The 19,498-nt window shown below is 43.4% G+C and overlaps 2 protein-coding genes across 41 annotated transcripts in view; one reads left to right on the forward strand and one right to left on the reverse strand.

The window, feature by feature from the left end:
• The window catches only part of SLC8A1 (solute carrier family 8 member A1), a 400,221-nt gene extending 394,523 nt beyond the window's left edge, over positions 1 to 5,698 (forward strand). For 10 of the 11 annotated variants that reach the window (XM_072937825.1, XM_072937831.1, XM_072937829.1 and 7 more), the window contains one exon: positions 2,241 to 2,727. In XM_072937825.1, the coding sequence (XP_072793926.1) occupies positions 2,241 to 2,617 (377 nt within the window). In that variant the 3' untranslated portion in view covers positions 2,618 to 2,727. Of the gene's footprint in view, positions 1 to 2,240 lie in introns of all 11 variants that reach the window. The other variant, XM_072937835.1, reaches the window with a different exon arrangement.
• LOC140685731 (uncharacterized) overlaps positions 1 to 19,498 on the reverse strand; it is a 340,524-nt gene that overhangs the window by 35,627 nt on the left and 285,399 nt on the right. For 28 of the 30 annotated variants that reach the window (XM_072937845.1, XM_072937846.1, XM_072937840.1 and 25 more), the window contains 5 exons: positions 7,617 to 7,722; positions 7,450 to 7,511; positions 6,802 to 6,872; positions 3,928 to 4,054; positions 128 to 315 (listed from right to left, as the gene is read on the reverse strand). In XM_072937845.1, the coding sequence (XP_072793946.1) occupies positions 128 to 315; positions 3,928 to 4,054; positions 6,802 to 6,872; positions 7,450 to 7,511; positions 7,617 to 7,722 (554 nt within the window). Of the gene's footprint in view, positions 1 to 127; positions 316 to 2,122; positions 2,614 to 2,719; positions 3,035 to 3,691; positions 3,782 to 3,927; positions 4,055 to 6,801; positions 6,873 to 7,449; positions 7,512 to 7,616; positions 7,723 to 19,498 lie in introns of those variants that run through there. The other 2 variants (XM_072937847.1, XR_012059095.1) reach the window with 2 other exon arrangements.

The raw sequence follows: 19,498 nt of genomic DNA on the forward strand, positions 1-19,498 counted from the left end.
TTGAAAATTAACAGCAGTATGACTTCATTTTTTTTTCTTTTTGAGGCTGCTGCTGTGGCAGCTCCTAATAACTCGATAATAAAGTGCAAGAGACCATTAAGATTGGTCTTGCTTGGCTTTTACTCACCGGCCTCTGTGATAGGCGTGATCGGGGCAGTGCGTGATGGTGAGTGCCGGAAGCCACACGGCCCCAGCAGGACAGGTTAGCCGGCCACCTGCACCTTCCCCAGGCGGGCCCTCCCTGACCGGAAGGAGCGTTCTGCGGAAACCTGCATCGGAGCTTCTGAGTGGAAGCTTCAGGCGACCTGAAATGGACTGAGAAAGGGAGAACTTTAGCCTTCCTGGGAGGGGCAGGGTAGTGTCACCCAAGAATCAGCTCTGAAAAGAAACAGACTTGGTTTAAAAATCCTTGTTCTGTTGATGCATTTCCCTGTCCAGGAGACATAGGATCACAACATCACGGTTTCCCAAGTCGTAAAAGGTGATAACCTCCACTCTAGCAGCCTGAGAGGGTTGAATGAAAGTGCCCGTGTGACACTGGGAGCAGAGTACGCGGTGTTTGCCTCTTTATAAAACAGTAACTGAAACCCACTTTCCATCACAGACAGAGGTCAGAATCAGTGAGGACCCTCTAGGTTATTATTAACCAGTTCCCTTTCAGTAAGAATGTGATACCGCAGGTCCAGGGTCTCCAAGCAGCCTCAACCTTCTCACCCACTGTAACACACGGAAATCTGCAGGCTGATAGAAACATACATGTTTTATGTCTCGTCCCCATCGGAGGTGGCAGCAAAAGGGAGAAAATAGAATCCAGATATCATATAACTACCTGCAGGGTTAGAGCCTGCCCGGGACCTCAGAGGACCAGAGCACATGACATGGTGCCTTACAGTAACATCATACCTGCCATTGCTGGCTTTGTAAATACGAGTGCAATTTGACAGTTACTAACATCTGCTCTAAACCTACCACGCAATGTATTTGCAAAGGGAGTGGAAAGGACTTTGATATTAGTCACCAGGCAATCGTATAGAAAAGAAGTTGAGTATCTTCTGAGTTCTGTTTACATTCTTAATAAAGGGGCTATTTCAGATCCAGCCTCAAGTTTTAGTAAGCAGACCTAGGCAGCTCCATTCACAGTGTCTTCCCCAAACAACCAAGAGAGCTACCCTTGGAACCAAGAAAGATAAGCATTTTGTATGTAATAGTGCGACTTAGCACTCTGAAGTGGGCGTCACTGTCCTCACTTCACAGATTAGGAAACTGAGACTCAGAAATTAAATAATCTGCCTAGGGTCACACAGTCAGTTGTGAAGACAGGATTTGAAACCCTCTGGCTGAAATGAGCTCTAAACCCCTGTGCTCTACTCATCAAAAAATAAGTCAAGCTCGTCTTGCTCTCCATAGAGAAAGGACATGGATGGCTTTTATAGCTTCAGAAAAGAGATGTGGTCAGGATTGTTGGTGAGCAAAGAGCTGTGAGGACGGCCATTAGGATGCCAGGCAGAGGGAAGGGTGATATGTCACGAAGAACGAGCATTTGCCCGAAGGCGGGAGGCTGGAGCTCAAACCTGAACACGGCTTCTTCCTTGTTGGGTTACGTTACACCCGTTACTCATCCCTCATGGAATTGTCACCATCAGCACAGTAACCTAGGTGAATCTGCTCTCCTAGTTCTAAGGCTCTAGGTGAAGGTCAGTTATTACGATAATTCAGTTAGTTTCAGTCCCACCATTGACTTCCTCTGGAAATCTTTGGAAGTAGCTCCTGACCCCTAAGCCTTCTCATCTATAAACCAGAGCTGAGGAGACAGCATCCTTCAGTGACTCCCTCCAGAAGCTGTTCTCCAACTGCAGTAGCCTGGAATCTTTGGGTGTGCTGTTAAAACAGGGTCCTGAGCCCTGCAGGTTATGCCCCAGTGCCACTGGATGGAGCCTGGTGACATTCAGGGTAACGCTCTGGGAAGGGCCACACCCTCAGGATCACAAAGAGCAGCGATTTCTGCAGGTAAAGATTTTGACCAAGGTCACCTGTGGATCTGCCAGCACCAGGCCTCAAGCCCTGATACCTAGATCCTGTTCTGACTGCACGACTGGGCTCAAGAGGACATCACAGCTCCCACCTGGGCACGGGGTTTCCATCAAGGGATGGATTCTAGAGTATACCGCTGAGGCTTCCAGCACCCCTCAGACGTTTATTAAATGGTTAAACATCGTTTCCTTTTTCTTCTTCCTCTGCAGACACGTTTGCAAGCAAAGTGGCAGCCACCCAGGACCAGTACGCCGACGCATCCATAGGTAACGTCACTGGCAGCAACGCGGTGAATGTCTTCCTGGGCATCGGCGTGGCCTGGTCCATTGCGGCCATCTACCATGCTGCCAATGGGGAACAGTTCAAGGTGTCCCCTGGCACGCTCGCTTTCTCTGTCACTCTCTTCACCATTTTTGCTTTCATCAACGTGGGGGTGCTGCTGTACCGGCGGAGGCCAGAGATCGGAGGTGAGCTGGGTGGGCCCCGGACTGCCAAGCTCCTCACGTCCTGCCTCTTTGTGCTCCTGTGGCTCTTGTACATTTTCTTCTCCTCCCTGGAGGCCTACTGCCACATAAAAGGCTTCTAAAGGAACAATCAGATATAGTAAATTTATATATATATACAAATATATACATAAAAAATTATGTATAACGAACAGAGGAAACTGACATTTGTCATGTTCACTTACCTGCTGATGGAATCCAGCTTCAAGAGCATACTCTGTACCAGGGCCGAAGGGAGCCACCGTCACCTCCCCTTCCCGGGGCATCGTCACGTTGAACAAGGCTTGGAGGCAGGGCCATCTTTGCAGCTCAGCCTAGAAGGGCTGTGTTCTCCCCAGGTTCATCAATTGTGCAGTCTTTGATTTGTTTTCTGTTTTTGCTTCTTTTCGATGGGGGAGGGGGAGGGGATGAAGTCAGGGGTGGTTGTTGTTTTTCTTTGTGGGGAGGTGCGGGGGGAAGGATCAGGCTTGGTTGCTTCTCTTGTGGGAGTGAAGACGTATCTAAATGCAAACGGGGTTTTGGTAAAAATGGAAATCATTACGATGACTCTCCTTTTCTCCTGAACACTTTAAAAACCATTTGGTATTGAGAAAGGAAGTGGGCGTGGAAGCAGCAGCATGCCCAGGCCTTCACCCTGTTACTAAATTTCATGCTGGCCTCTGGAGCAGAAGCAGAGGTTGACGCTGCCTCCAAGAAGAAACCTGGGAGCTCGAATGGAGCCAAGAAAAGTAGTGGCTCTTGATCCCGTCTGACATTTCAAGGCAGGACGCCTGGCACTCCTGTCAACAGGTACAGGAGTGAAGTGCCTGGACTCCCAGGAGCGCGCACAATCCTTTCTTCCTTAGCTCTTTAGCTCGGGGCCGTGATTAGCAAAGCCCTCATTCTGGTGTTCCAGCCCGGCCAACCACCCCCAGGTCCCCGCCACCCCAGCCCCCTCCCACCCGCCCTTCATTACAAACCAGAAGAATAACCATCGAAAAGCTCGCCATCCCCGCCCCCCGTTTGCATCAGTGTGTGTCCCCGTCCCGTGCTGCTGTCGCCTGGGGTCGTCTGTCAGTTTTCTTTTCAAAGCGTCCATGGCTTGTACAGTCCTGTCCAGTCACGACCGCACACTCGCTCCTCCTCCCCGGGCCTGTGCGGGAATGTTGTCGCGGTACCTGTTCACAGCGCATGGATGGAAACGATACAGCCAAACAAAGCGCGCCTGTATGTAGTAGAGCCTAGCGTGCCCTCGCCCCCCACTCGGCAGCGCGGACTGGACGCTGAAGACATGCGTGAGTTTCCTTTTCACCTGAGTTGTAACTTTTGTTGAGTTTGAGGAGGGATCAGAGGAGAAACATGGCTTCTTGTTCGTGGGTGTGCACGTTCATTTCTAAGCAGCAGGAACTGTTACCTGGAAAGTTAGCTGTTGAGAGGACCCCAGGCAGACTGCAGAGGCTTCCCGGAGAAGGCGCCGCGCGGTGCGCGGCAGCGGCCTCTGCGGCCCAGCTGTTGGTGCGGGAAGGCCGAGGAGGAGGGCCCTGTGGAGCAGGGGATGCATTAGATGTGCCCGGGCTCTGGACTTCCGTTCCCACAACGCCCCTGCCCCTAAGTATTTATTATTTCACATCTGCTCTGTCTGGCACAGATGATAGATTGTGCTGGTTTGTTCATTTTTCGGGGGTTTTTGTTTTGTTTTTAATGTATTTGGAGCCCTGTTTCTTTCACCAGCCAGACCCCTCTGCTTGTATCTGCAGTTCCTGAGGAGGAAAGAAGCCACAGGGCCTGTAAAAGTGTGTCTTCTCCACTTACGACTAAGGAGGAAGCAACAAAATGAGATTAGTGCCTCCCCGGAGGATTGCCCTGCGAGGTTTTTTTTAACCCTGGAAAAGGAGTGGCTCTATTTCAAAATACCAGAGAGCATGTGGATAAACCCAACATTCCAAACTAGTGAGTCCACAGATGAGGATAAATGCAAGGACTTGGGCCCCCTCCCGGACTTTTCTCTATCTGTAAAGAACCCCAGGCTGGAGACACCCCCAAGTGCTCTGTATTGACTCAGAGATACTTAGCTCTCACCAGCCTTCTCTTCCGCTGAGTAATCACTGTCATCCACCATGTAATAAACACTGGAAGATGGAATGAGTAATTAGATGCTAGCGACCCACTCAGTATGCCAGGGTCTGTGCTACCTCCTGGGGACTGAGTCCTGGACAAGACGTCCAGATCCCTGCCCTCGGGGGTTCACAGTTAATGTGACTGCCATTTTCGTGAGTAAAAGCTAACACAGCCACATGGAAACAGTCTGATCTTGCGAGGAAAACACCATTAGGAAACTCTCTTGTATAAATGTTTAAAATTTCTTTAACAGAGTATAAGGCATAGGTTAGGAAAAAGTGTCCTGTGTCTCCTTAGCCAACCTTGCAGATCCTGTACATCTTCCCATTTTATACCAGATAGGGCAATCATGTTGGTGACCCAAACCACCGAGAAGGCCCGGTCAAGTCCAAGTTCTCTGTCGGACAGCAGTACTTTTCCATGCCCCTCAACACCTCTACCATGTCTCCTGTCTCCTGGACACTCCCCCTGACCTGTCACGGCCCAACACACTGGTGGCCTGACTCCTTTAGGGACACACTCTAACCCATTTTTTTTTTTTTGAAGATTTATTAAATGGAAAGCTAGCCTAGAAACACCAAGTAAATAGTCAAGGGATGCAAGTTGTTTAAATATTAGAAAGCCTTTGCACTCATGTCTAGCCATATTTGGAATGTTACTAATCCCGTAGCAAATTTTCACAGAGGACTTTAAGAAATCTTAGCCGTTGGTCAATTTCAATTTCAAAGCTTTTGGGTTTGTTTGCTTTTTCAATTTTCATATTATAGGGAAAATATGATTCTGGTTGTTCAGGGCTGTATTAGTAATTATAGTTGTGTAAAATTATTTCATTCTGTTTGATTTTATTTTGTGTGTATTGTGCACAGCTTTAGGGGGGGAAGTGCACGAATTGAGCTGTTCCTTATAAATGGTACACACTATTGACACAGACAAATAAAGTTTCTAATTGTTTCTGATTTAATCACCAGTGATACAGCATATTCTGTACGGAATGTTTTCTCTCTCCTCATTGTCATCTACTTCATCTTTTGTTTTCATGTTTGGAAGAAATAAAGACCAAAAAGGTATTATTGTGCAATTGGTATCCTCATGCAAACGAAAGAAAACAGATCCCCAGTTTCAACTTGCCAATGTCAACCTTTTGGTCATACAGTGTTTCCTTTTAATGTCCCAAGAGACCACAGTGTCAGAATGTTGCCTGACACTATTGAGATAAATGTTGGCTGCTTCTCACATTTCACTGATTTTTTTTTTCCATCCTTTGGTACCACTTTATCTGCATTCTTTCTGCATCCAAGAACATGAACCCATACACAGTTCTACATCAAACCAGCGTTTAGCGTGTGGAGTATTTATATCAAATCAGTCCTAATAAAATTGACCATCAGAAGTGTGTAACTAGGTGCTTCCCAAGGAATCTTTGCTGCATTAATACTTTCTGACTAATTATGTAAGTTATTAACCTCATGTATCACATAATCGAAACAGTACAGGAAGAGGTGACACCAGAAATGAAGTAAGCACTTGTGGAAAAAGTGACTTCCAGTTTGTGTACTTACTTCCAAATCTGTGTTAATATTAGTAGATTTCGTTCTTACTGAAATAGAATTTGGACCTGTAGATGAGACTTCATTCATCTGATTGTTTTTAAAATTTTCTTTATAATTCCTCATTATATCCATATATGGTCATTCATGGAACAATTTCATAGGCAAAGGTTATTTTCTTGGAGCAACAATGTGTCTCCTCGGACCCAATCTTTCATTTAACACAAAATAAGCAGCCAACATTTACTTCTTTAGCAGCAAAAGGAGTAATTCAGTGACCAGGGTGGCCTTGACTACTTAGCGACTCTTTGGCAAAATGCTGTGGCCTAAGGGTTCTAACCTCTTATAAGCTAGTTTTTATTCTTTCAAAGATTCTGATTCGAGCCTTAACCAGTGAAGATTTTATAGAGCTTTGCTCTTTGGGTTCACAGCATAAAATAAACACACTTAAGTTTTTTTCCTTATTTTACATATATACATTATATATATTTTTTCTTTTTTTTTTTTAAAGCATGCTGTCTTAACTCTGCGTATCCTGATAGGTGGCGCTCATCCACAATGAGACTTTCTAAAGTAGTACCTTCCCCTTGACTCCAGGGGTCTCACTATTAATAAAAGCTCACCTTCCACGTGGCCTTGTCCACAGGGGTTTGATTCATTGCTGATTCCACAGCCCAGGGCCCCTGTTCCAAACCTGTCAAAATACAGAGAGATTGATCAGTTTGGACTGCATACACCTGAGGACTTCATGGACGCAATCATAAAAATAACAAATTTCCTCTGGTAGACAATGAAGCCCTCCATTCTCTAATGATGACCAAACTTCACTTTCTCAAGACTGTAAATCAGCTCCTTTCAGACTTCTTTCAATGTTTCCTTGCTCGAGGTATGAAGTCTCTCTTGTGATTATGGTTTTCTGGGTCTGATCGTGGGCAATGACGTTTGGAGCAAGTCTTGAATATAGTTTCATAACTTAAAAGAATATTTGGCCATTTCATGATCAGCCGTGTCCAGCACTGGATCTTACTGTGACCTTCAAAAGGTCCTTGGCTTTTGTTGTAGTAATCACTTCACTTGGCCAAGACATTCTAGCTGTTGGTAAAATCGAGCATTTCACCTGATAAACAAGTGCAATATGTAGAACAGACATGCAAAGTCACATTTATCTTACAGAGAAGGAAAGATGCTGTTACAAGTGGACTCATTAGCAGTCATTCAGCTCTGCCTACAGATTTTTGATAATGGATTGCACTTTTGTTTTATGTTCTTACCATTTCTAGCCACATTGTCTTCCACCCATTTCAAGTGCCGGTCGGTCCTGATGGTATTCCACCTACAAAGATAGTGCAGGAAGGTGAAACAGTGGTAGGACATAGTTCACTCATGAAGCTTAATCAGGCCATGGTTAATTATCTCCCGAAGCAGAGAATGTCTTAACCTATAGAAGGAGCAACCACTGAGCGGTGGGACTTCCCTGGCAGAGGGTGCTTTAGCTTTCCAGACAACAAGCAATGGGTGAGTATCTAGCTTGACTTTTTCCCTGCCTGCCAAGATACCCAAAAAGATGAGTTCAGAGGCTCTCTTAATTCTCAGTTGTGTCAAAAGGTCCTCTGGTTTAACCTCCTATGGGACATTTAAGTCAGCAGTCATTGTATAAGTTACTGTTGATTGGTTGTAGAACACATTGTATACATTAGTTTGATTGATTTGTAGAACAGAACATTACTTTGTAACTTGAAAAAAAGCAACATAACTTTGTAGTTAGAATTATGACCCATGTCTTCACAGGAAGACTTGCTTGACTGGAAGTTGCCTGGTAATCAATGCAGAATTTTCTCAGATGCTTGACCTGTGCACATTCTTTAGAATCATTCAGTCCTAACCTTTTTGAAAGATCCAAAGAGGTGTCCCCTTGGGGAACATGCAATCATAATCTTTCTTCTCCCAGTTTCCAACCTTTGTGGTTCTTCCATGTCTATTCCCATCATATTCATTACTCACAGTGATGTTCACTATTAGCTCTCAGCCATGGAGAAAAGGTTATGCTATAATTACTCTGGGCATGTTTTTCTGAAAGTGAATTTGTCAAAGGAAAAAATCAAATATAAAGACATTCCAGCTAGAAAACAGTCATTAGATCATATTGTGGTACCTCTATAAATGTTTAGGACCGGATTGCACCCTACAGTTGCACACTGCAGCAACATTGTTGACTCTGATCCTCTTTGGTTCATTTTTCCTGTTTCAGTGCCCATCTACCTAGCCTTTTATCCTACCAATATATGTAGGTATGGATCAAGGATAAAGACCCCCCCGTACATTCCCAAAGGTGAAGGGTGTAAACCTAGAAAAACATCATATATAGCTTCCATGTCTCCAAGAAATGTGAGTGGGCCAAATGCTTCTCTGGAGTTATTATATGCGTAAGGTGCAAATGGTAGGAAAATTCATGTTAATAACCACACACACTGACTGAGAGAGAAATTAGCTAACTTCAGTGTTACTGAGTCAGTCTTGACAGTTAATGCCCAGCCCTAATTTGTTGACTGCAGACAGATCTCCCTAGCCAAATCCAAGAGTGGTGTGTGTGGGGGGGGGGAGGGGAAGGATTAATTTACTAGAATGATTATACAGCCCTCTATACCGGAAGTTATTTATTTGCCTAGAAGGATCTGGCCAAGAGATTTTCCAAAGACCTTTCCCCTACATTCCCAAGTTGAAATAACCCAGGTTTAACTTACAGAACTTTTTATTAGATCCCTTGAAGCCACATAGTAGGACAACAGATAAATTCTCCAAGGAGATCTCTCCTGCACATGTGATCCTAGGTTTGCAAAGACCCGTCCTTCACTGTGAAGGTTCCCTTCTTCCAAGTGGAAGAGACAATTCCATTAAATAACCAAATATATAACCACTTTTCAAAAATACGTCACCTAAAATAACAGACTAAATTGTACAAATATTTAGCATAATACTGATATGCTCAACCTGCCTCGTTCTGAGAAAAACAATTTTCTTTGTAGGTAACTTTCTCTACCTTCTTATACTCACCTTAACATTAAACTTCAAAAAAAAAAATACTCCAAGGAACAAATCTGCAAAGATTTTATGTTCTCATAATGCTCATATAATTGAGTAATATGGCTAAAATAATGATTTGGATGAGAATTTCCTATGTGGTTGACAAGAACATATTTTAAAATGAGAAAATTAGCAAAAAGAAAATGTGTTAAGATTTCATCACAGGCTTCCTTTGTCTAAGATATCTGAAAGTCACTACCCTTAAGGAAGATAGATTCCCAGTTTTCAGAAACAATGGTACAACTAAAACTTGTAGTCTCAGTTTTTAAATGCAAATCAAAGCTGGACATATATAACTTTTGATCTTAGTAACTAAAAAAAGTAGGCTTTTGGGACATTTTCTGTATTACTCAGTTATTTTGTGGAATACACTAGACCCACACAGGTCTTTCATAAAAATGCCTTCAATAATTTCCATGCTCTTTTTAGGCCATGAAGTCTCTAAATTTCACAACATAGTAACTTGACCATTGCATTTATAAAAGGCTGATTCCATTGTGATGTTACTTACATTTCAAATTTTGAAAATTTAAAATGACCAATACATCAGATGAGATATTACACTTGAGTCTAGCCCAAACAATAAAGCCCAGACAGATTTATTCGTAGTTGAAACTTCTGAAACACTAGCCTTTTCACACACAGCAAACAGAAGTGTTATTTTCAATCTACTTTTTACCAAAAGTTGCCATTTCAACCAGTATAAAAACAACAAAAATGATTCAAAATGCTTGTTAGAAGATTATTTCTATGAGAGGTATGATTTCAGCAGTCAACCTCCTCTATCCCACCTCTTCCTAGAGTATAGATAGATGATGTGTATCAACTCAAACTGCACTCTTGGATGTCTAGGACTGCCATGAACGCCCACATCAAGTTAGTGCTCCTTTTTATCAGATCTCGTTTATAAACAGAAAGAGGCGGAGAGATGTGGAAGGAAGCACATCCCTGGTTTTTCCCCCTTGTTACAGATGCAAATTCATAGTTGAAAACTGCTTAGAATACTGTTAATTATATCTATCCTTCTAAAACCTTTAGTAGATTTTAAAAAGGAAAAATTCGTTTTTCTTCCCTCAGTTGGCAAGCATTTCTGATAGCAAGTTTTTTGGATCAATTAAGGCTCTTTTCTGACTTTTCCAATTCCCCTCTGTCTTCTAGGGGGTTTTGAAAACAACTCTCGGGGTGGGGGGAGCCCTCAAATCCTCGGGGATTTAAAAAATGAGTTTTTGTTTTGTTTTGGTTTTTTCCCTGGAAACATGGTTCTGAGCACAGAGGCCACCATAGGCTAGTTGATATTTTCTAGAAATGTGCTTTGGCATATTAGGACAAAAGGAATGGGACTCCCACCTCGATCTCCCAACAAATACCGAATCCTCTATCACCACTGCAGATTCTCCACTAGCTGCAGCTCAGCTTAGATATTCTCAGCTGAACCAACCTGCGACTCTCACATCCACTGGCTGTCTTATCCCTAGCGTTTTGCCACCAAGATCATACTAACGAGCAAACCAGCCCTTTCAGCCAATTGGTTCATGAGAGTTTTCCAAGGGGAAGGATGAGGAGTGGGTACAGAGAGGGGTGAGAGGTTCATGCCAAGTCATTGGAGCCTGTTTAGCCAACTGCTTCATTACATATTGGACTCTGTTTGGGACACTTACTATCGGAAATACTGCAAGAACTTTATTTTGTTGCTATTTCATCAACTAGATGTTTGTGGTATTGGATCTAAGCAAAGGATAACATCAGACACAAACTAAAAGTATTTTAGTAGCAACACTATTATTACAATTTGCAAGAAAATAACATCTTTGGCATTTCAGTTGAAAACTCTTAAGGACAGGTTTGTGCTACCATCAATAATCCTATAGGAAATCCTGACACACTGAATCTTCTCTGAGACAGATGATGCTATGGTAGATGTATACACGAGGCTTAAAGTATTCTTGATATTCTCAGACTGTTCTCACTTACTCTGCATAGATTTAGTTTTTTAAAACAAATGAGTATCCTTCTCATCAAAATGGCGTGGGAATTTTCCCAATAGGCATCCAGCGAACCTGTGAGCAGGAAGTTGCACCAGTGGCTCAGCTTCAGTGCCCGCTTTCCTACTTCTGACTCAGTCCCTGTGCACGTCCCTCAGAAACAATGGTGAGAGAAAGCCAAAAGGAAAAGAACCGTCCTCCCTTTCAAAATGGACTAACTCTGCTTCTTACCTTTAAAAAGTTGGCCATTTCAAATTTTTAAACACAAAACAAAAAGATGCTTTTCAATGTCAGATCTGAAGCAAAGATTGCATTTTTGCAAAGCTATCAGGAAAATGTATGTTAATCACTGAGACATGGGATTTACTACCAACGGTCCACAACCACCGGCCTCCCACCATTCCATTTATTATAAGGTATCTAGAGGCAAATGAACCGTCAGGTGAGGGGAGAGATCACTATCAATGTCATAATCATGTTACCATTCAATTACTAGATAGGGGCAGGAAGTAGGCAAAATAGGTGGGTTCAACCCTAGTCCTCCAGCCAGATGGCCGCCTTGCTCGCCCGCGTGACAGATATAGTCCAGGAACGTGAGAACAATGCCAGAAATGTTTGTTTCACTTGATGTGACTATTACCCGCAGAGATCCCTTTCTGTTCTGAGCCAACATGTTGTGTTTGACTTAAACCTTTCCAAACAAAGTCATGTGGCTCCATCACACACTCATTGCCTGCTTGGAGAGTGAGTCTGTCTTTCCAAACTGGTTGCCATGGAACCAATTTTTGAAAACACTGAGAACGCAGCGTAGCTAAGTACACTGGACCTCGTGATGAGGAGTCTAAACTTGCATTTTTTTCTTTCCAGCCAATGCGCTGACATGCCAACTCTAAAAATCATTTCCTTAGTAAAATGAAAAGAACAATTGCTTTGTCATCGTTGAGAATTAACTGATGCCTCTTCAGAGTTTGAAGCTTCCTTCCACTAACCAAAATGAGATCCATGAATAGTACCATTATGACTTTACCCAAAGATAGGTTTTGTTTTGTGAAGAAACCAGAATTGGTTTGGGTCCCTTTAAAGCAACAGAAGAGATATTTAGTAACATTTGAAAACAATGAAGATGGTTCAGCACCCACTGCTGGGTTAGGGGGGAGGGCAGGGCTTCTGACAGGCTCCCTTAACATTCACTCTTCCACGCGAGTTTTCTCTGCCATGGCTCCCAGTGGAGCATTTCCCCACACTGATTCAGTGGGAGGATACCGACACACCTCCGGACTCTGCCTTTTATTTCCTAATTCCCCCTGGAAAAACAGCCATTCCAGAGCTTTTAATACAAAAGAAAAAAATGACAGGTGCCTCATTGGTTGATTAGAAGTTTTATGCAAAAAGCACAGACCATTCTGATTGTCTCTGTATTAACACTGTACTAACTGGCTTTTTAAAAGTGACTGCCACCCAGGAAAAAGATTTGAGGAAGTATTTCTAATCTTTAATTGAAAGTCAGAAATTGTTTTGATGCCAGGATACTGCAGCTAGATAAGCATCAACTGGCAAACTATCTGATGAAAAAGAATCAGAATGACGTTGAACCAGAGAGGGCCAAAATTAGTGAATTTAGCCAGTCTGTCCTCAGAGATCATTGACTTACTTTATATTCAGTTGAAACTTTTAAAAAACATTAATACAGTCGAGGCAGTAGAGCAATTTTTAAATCAAATGTCAGAGTCTATTACTTTTTTTTAGGCAGACAGTTCCACAAACCTCAAGCATTTATTTTCTGCAGAATATTGTACTAGGCACCCTAATTTGGTATAAAGAATTCAAGACAAGGTAATTTCAAGAAAATTAACATGAGCCCTGAGTTTAGTAGGAAGAGTCTGGTTCTGGCACTCTGATTAAATTCACCGTCCATTTTGGTCTAAAGACATTTTATCAATTTGAGACTGTTTAGTGGGGCCATTTGAAATTTATCAAGAAACCTTCCTTTAGCAGAAACAGAAGTGCTCATTTTCCTAAATTCACATTTTTTCTTTCACCACCGAGATAAATGGATGCAGGCTCAACATATCCAGTGTCTACGATGCAAAGCCTGTGTGAGATTGACACTCAGTCTTTTGTTTTTACATTTCAAGTTGGGAAAAACTTGCCACAAAGATCATTTGCCTCCCCATTACTGATTTTTTTTTTCTGTTAGTTCTTGATATTAATTCATCACGGGAATTTCTTGACTGTGCCTCTTGTTCTTTTGACTTGGAGGCATCTGGCTGTCTTTCAGTGAGTTGCAACTCCAGCTGCCACATTTTAGCAGCCAACTAGAGAAGGCTGCAGTCTTCAAGTCCAAGTACCCAATGTTCTCTTTATTTCAACATCAAACAGTCACCAGAGAGAGGACCCCAAAGGTTTTCCTCTGTTTAAAATTAGGACTTAGTTGTTTCAGAGGATTATGAATATTGAGCTCTCTCTGGACTTGAATTTCCTCATCATTAAATGGAGGGACTTCACTTTTAACTTGGATTTCCAGAACCCATCAAGCCCTGCGGGACCCATTGTCAATCCTGTGGGTGTGGGTTGAAGAGGCTTCATGCTGTAAACCAGTTCCTTGTAATACTCACTGTACTCAATTACCAGTGCAAGTGTTAAGCCAATTAAACCACATTAGGTCTGACAACAATTTAAAGATTTATTTTGAAACTATTCTTTGCACACTGCTGAAAAAATTCCCCTTCCCCAAGGGGAGTGAAAAGTTTCTCCCTTTCCAGGATGCCTAACAATAGGAAATTGATGAGATGGGAAAGGATTCCACATCTGGGACCTTCTTAAGGTTGAGTGTGCTGTTCTCCCAAATGTAAACTTTGAGTTCACACAGTTTCTCACAATAATTCCACTCTTATTTTTCATTTTTGACTTAATGACAACCTTTTAGGAGAGACTGACAGCAGGGATTTTATTCTAAAGTGTATGAATACGAACAGAAGGCACGTTGACCACGAGAAAGACATTAAAAGATAACAGTATTCTAAAGGAAGATGAAAAAAAAAATGCATTTACTGCAGATCCAACTGTTTTTTCAGCGCCTCCCTTGTTACGGAGAAAACGACTCCTTGAAAAGATTTTACAAAAAGTCTTAAATCCCATCTCCAGCAATCATCTGCTTTGCCGCAGCCCAAATGTCTCATTAGCAATCTGAAATTGCACACGGCGGGAGGAAATACAGCAAGCGGATGTAGACACTGCCATGGGGAAAAGAAAGAAAAAAAAAGAAAAAGCAACCATGACAAACTCTGCTTGTGTAAACAAGGAAGGTTTTAGTGGAATAAATGTAAGCTTTCTCTTGAGGGAATCCCAGTTAGAAGTACTCAGAAATGGCAAAACCATTTCAACATCGTAACAGTAATATATTCCAGTTTTATTAGCACAGAGGCACAAAGCCACATTTGTCGGGGGGGAAGGGAACAGAAGTTCCCGACATCGTAACAGATAAAGGAATCTTGCGAGCCTTGTTGTTCAGAGAGAAAATTGAAAGGAAGTATTTTTGTCATAAGTGTAGTAATGCTCTGGGATAAAACTACTTTTCCTTCTCTCACTATGAGTCTCTACAGAGCGACTGTTCAGTTGCACTAGGCATCCTATTTCTATATTTCAAGACGTCCTCATGTTGAGTTTGACCCCCGTTTCACATTTGATTTAGAAATCCTCATTGGAAAGGTAGATTTCTCTGCCCTTTTTAAAAACAAATCTGCACCACAAGCATTTTCTAGAGATGACTGTCTTAAGCCACCCTGGTAAGCTCTGTCCATCCGCAGCAGGAGCTTGGCTGAAGGCAGAGAACCTGCAAATAGACTGGGCTTCCCTTCTGCAGCGGGAGCCGCCCCCCGACACAGCTCACGTCTCTTGTTCCTCAGCCCCCGGCCCCAGACCAGCCTCTTGCACTGGCCCAGGTCCAGCCGTCAGTCAAAGGGACTGCGGTCTCTAATTACACGTGCTGACAGCCCGTCCAACTTCATTCCTCAACTGAATTTCAGGGAGCCCCCTTCGTGTTCTTGCTTTCTCTTCACCCATCTGTATGGGTCCTTGCGTTTGATAGCCTTTCAAGAGGATTGTGCTAGAAAAAAGTCAGCAGACCTTTGTGTTCAGTGAAGAAACTGGGAACAAACTTAGCAGTTATCATGGTATCGTCCTGAGGTGACAGGGAGAACGTCCCCTGCGTGGCAGGACAGGTGTTCACCGTGGCTACCAAAGCAGTGCTCTGAGGGGGGGCCGTGGAGTCTACTGCAGATAGCTTTCCGGGACTCAGATTTAATGATGCATAGAAGCCCTACTCCCTTCAAGGAAGGGCACAGATTAGAGCACAAGTCCGAGTCATTTTACTTAGGAGTTTGCTCTGTCTGCTAACACAGCACCGAAACTTCTGATCCTCCATAATCGTCGGAGCCCAGTAATTAAACGAGCACCAGCCAAACATTTCCCTTTCCTATGCGGCAGGCACGCGTCAGGAAGACATTCGCCACCGACCTTCACATTCCACGTGGGAAAGCTTTGTCCTAGGAGCACAATTAAGGTGACGTGAGTAACTGCCCTGTGTTGTAGGACAAGCTACTACAGTGGTCGCCGGCAAGGCAGCACAAACCACAACTCTGAAATGTGTCAGCTCCATGAATTCTCTGGTCCCACCTGAGACCCCAGCCCAGGCCTAGGAATCAGAAATTCTGGGAGGGGGCCCAGCACTGTGGGTTTTCACAAGCCCTTGGGATAGCGCTGATACACGTTCAAGTCTGAAAACTCAAACAGTGCTCCAAGTGGTCGAGAAAAGTTAATGTCACCCACTGTTTAACTCTGCCTCCTCCTAGGAAAAAAGCTTAAAGCTTCCATCCAGGCCCAGTGCACTCTGATATATGGACAGAGAAGTCCCCTTTTGGACAAAACATGTAATTTGAAGGAAAATAAATCCTTACAAACACTCTTTACTGCAGGAACTGAGCTTCAGACAGGATCTCCAACCAGAGATGTCTAAGCAGCTTTTCCAGTTTAAAAAACAAACAAAAACTGAAGGCTAATCTGCTTTGACTGAATGCCCAGGGCCGGGAGAGTGACCCTGGACACCTTTCTCATAGCTGAATAGCTCTGGGCCATGGGCCTCAATGCTACAGCACGGTAGAACAGAACCGAATTCTGCTTAATGACTGGTCTGCTGGTTGGAAGAGTGGCTGTGGACTGACTGAGCTCAAAAGACTACTGGTTACGAGTTTTGGTTTTAGCAGACAGTTGCAAAGGCTCACATAGCTCATAGAACCTGGGAGCCACAGACAGCGGGGACAGCAACCCCAAGACCCCAGGGAGCCTTTTTCTAGGCTTGTTTGAATCGGTGCTGAGCCAGTGTGGAGAGCCAGCAAGTGACAATGCTTATACATGCCTTAGAAAAGGGAGTTTAAGATTGTGGGTTGTGTGTGTGCACGTGTACGTCTGCTTCCTGAAATCGAAACCTGAAAATATCACATTCACGGGACCTTGAAACAGCTGTGTGTATTCTGACCCCCGTTTCGATCCAGAAACATAAATTCAAAGTAGGCAAAAGGAGACCTAAGATGGAACCTCAACAATGATATTCTGAAGGAGAACGCTCAACCATTTCTCCAGGTCTCCCTTAAAAGGAGCCCAGCTTGTTAGGTACCTCTTGGAATGACTGTTCTTTCTCAGGAATTACTGAAAAAGAGTAAGTGACATATCATCACGTTCCACCTGCTTCTCTAAAATCTGTGTGCCTCTCCCATTGTGGTCAAAGTTGGAGCATTTGGGTGTCCCCCTGTCAGTCTCTGAGAGCATTCTGCCGTCAGCTCTTCCCCAGGGTCCCATTCTCTCTCACATGTGGCCAGCGCGGGCTCCCGGGAAGCACAGTGTCCCCCCAGCCCTCTCCCCCCTCCCTGTCTCCACCATCACGTGCATCTCCACATGCATGTTCTGTCTTTCACTCAAAGTTGAAGCCTCACCAAGAAGATACTTCTTAGAATAATCACCCAGATGCCAAGCTGCTTGGTCATGGGACAGGCCCCTTTGCAGGGGACGGGCTGGGTCCATCTGGATGGGATTCACTCAGATCCAGAGTCTTGACCTCCCTTCCAGGCCTTTCTACACAAGGCCAAGTCACAGTCTTGAGATCTTGACACAAACCTGGATCAAAAGTTTTTCTCGGAAAGCTTAGGAAAAATAGTCACATACCCTAAAGATCCTTACTTATGTGGTACATTAAAAAGGCCTTGACATGAGAAGGTAGCAGATAAACCTTTCAATCTGCCAACAGCTTCTGCCTTTCGGTGCCAGGCGCAGTGATTTCTGTAGGCCAGCAGTGCCATTCAACACTCTTCTAATAAGCCATAATAATCATCGGTGGCACAACTGTTACTACAACAGGGGCTTCCTGGGACTTCATTTATTAAATTTTGTAGACAGTAGGAAGCTTGTGCTGAGGAGGCATTTTGAGCCTCCAAGACAAGGGCCAGAGAAGAAATTAGCATCTGGTACCTACGGTATATCTGCACAAAACCCTGCTTTCTGCCACTGGTTGTTCCATGAGGGTCAGGCAAGATAGAAGAATCGGGAAGGAAACAAATTTAGAATGTCTCTCTCATCTTTGATGTTCAGGATGGCAATTTGTTCCCACTGAGTAAGCTTGGTGGACCTTCTGATGGTAACCTGAACTCACTCTAGCCAGCACCAGAAACAATCCTTAAAAAAAAAAAAGAGAGAGGCAGGTCCCTGTGCCAGAAACCCCCTCTTCCTAAGAGGTGACCATGAATTCCCCGCACAGGACAGAAGAGGAAAGCCCCTGTTCACATCCTGTATGCAGGGTTTAAAGAGCTCATCACAAACAGCCTCCAAAGACAGAGGGGCGGGGGGGGCGGGGAGTGGGAAGGAGGCAGGCCAAAGTGCAGAGGAGTCCGTACCCTGAGACAGAAAGCAGGCGGTCCTAATGTTCCTCTGGTCGGCCGTGAAGATGCTCACGTGTCTAAAGCTATTTTTTAAGTAACTTCACTGCACTTTGAAATTCCTGAGTAGTACTGTGTCAGTAACACATTCGGACACTCAACCGAATTTTTCAGTTTTGGTTCTTCCATGCCAGTGAATGTAGACTCGAAGACTTGCCATTTTGAGCACATGCACATACATACACACACACAGTAAAATCGTTGTAAGTTACTCATTTTGTGGGAAACGCAATGTACAGTAATCAAGAAGATTCCAGAGGATTCTTCCAGTGGCTCAGTGATAACATTTGGTGGGAGATAAAGGTACTCACCCCCTCTCTTTGCTGACTGTGTTGTTAAAATTGTGATCTTAAGCGGCACTGTTCGAAACGCCTGTGTAAAATGTCTTCTCTAGTCTCGATGAATCAACACACTTTGAGTTTAACTTTCAAAAAGAATACATGCTAAGCTTCAATCTTTTTTCTATCTGTGGTGTTCTCCTTTTGACCTACAGTAGCGAGCAGGTGAGTGTACATCTGATGTCAGGAAAAAGGAAAACTGCCCACGTGAATGTTAAAAGTGGAAGAAGTGGTTTATACAGTCTCCTGCCAAAGACCCTTGTTTAACGATCTGTGAAACGTAGAGTAACTTCTTTCATTATGAATGTGATTATAAGAAATGCTCATCCTTATCCTTGTCATCCTCTGTCTGTTGAAAATTAATATTTTGTATTTCTAAGGACCAAGGAAAATATTTTTTAAGCCAATGTAATACACAGACACCTTGGAAATGGGAGGTACGATGCCTCAGATCAACTGTACAGTGTTAGATTAGCATTCCAACATCCAATGGTAAATTTATCAGTCTTTCCTTTAATTCTTATACTGCACAAAATTACATTTGGGGATTTCAGCTAGTCTTTTTAAATTAAAGGCACTAACAGGAATGATGGATCTCATCTAGCATGGAAGGCATTCACGCATTCCTTTTCAAGCACCTTGACTGGATGGAAATTAACACCTAATTTTCCCACCTAACCATCTCATGTAAGTTAACACAGAGGCCTCACACGCTGCATAGGAGGTTAACAGACTTTGTGCACCAAGGATATTTAATATGTGCAGTTAGCAAGAACTAGCCATTTAGAAATATATCCCAACATTTTGTAAATAAAATTTTTGATTCCTATAGTTTTGTTCAAACTGCTATCTTTTAAAATAATTCGCTATTATTTGAATTTTAAAAGTCATCTGTTATAAGTTAGATGTTGCTTTCCTGACTCTGTGACTCAGTGT

Source organism: Vicugna pacos, chromosome 15, assembly GCF_048564905.1.
Source record: "Vicugna pacos chromosome 15, VicPac4, whole genome shotgun sequence".
NCBI classification, from domain to species: Eukaryota; Metazoa; Chordata; class Mammalia; order Artiodactyla; family Camelidae; genus Vicugna; species Vicugna pacos.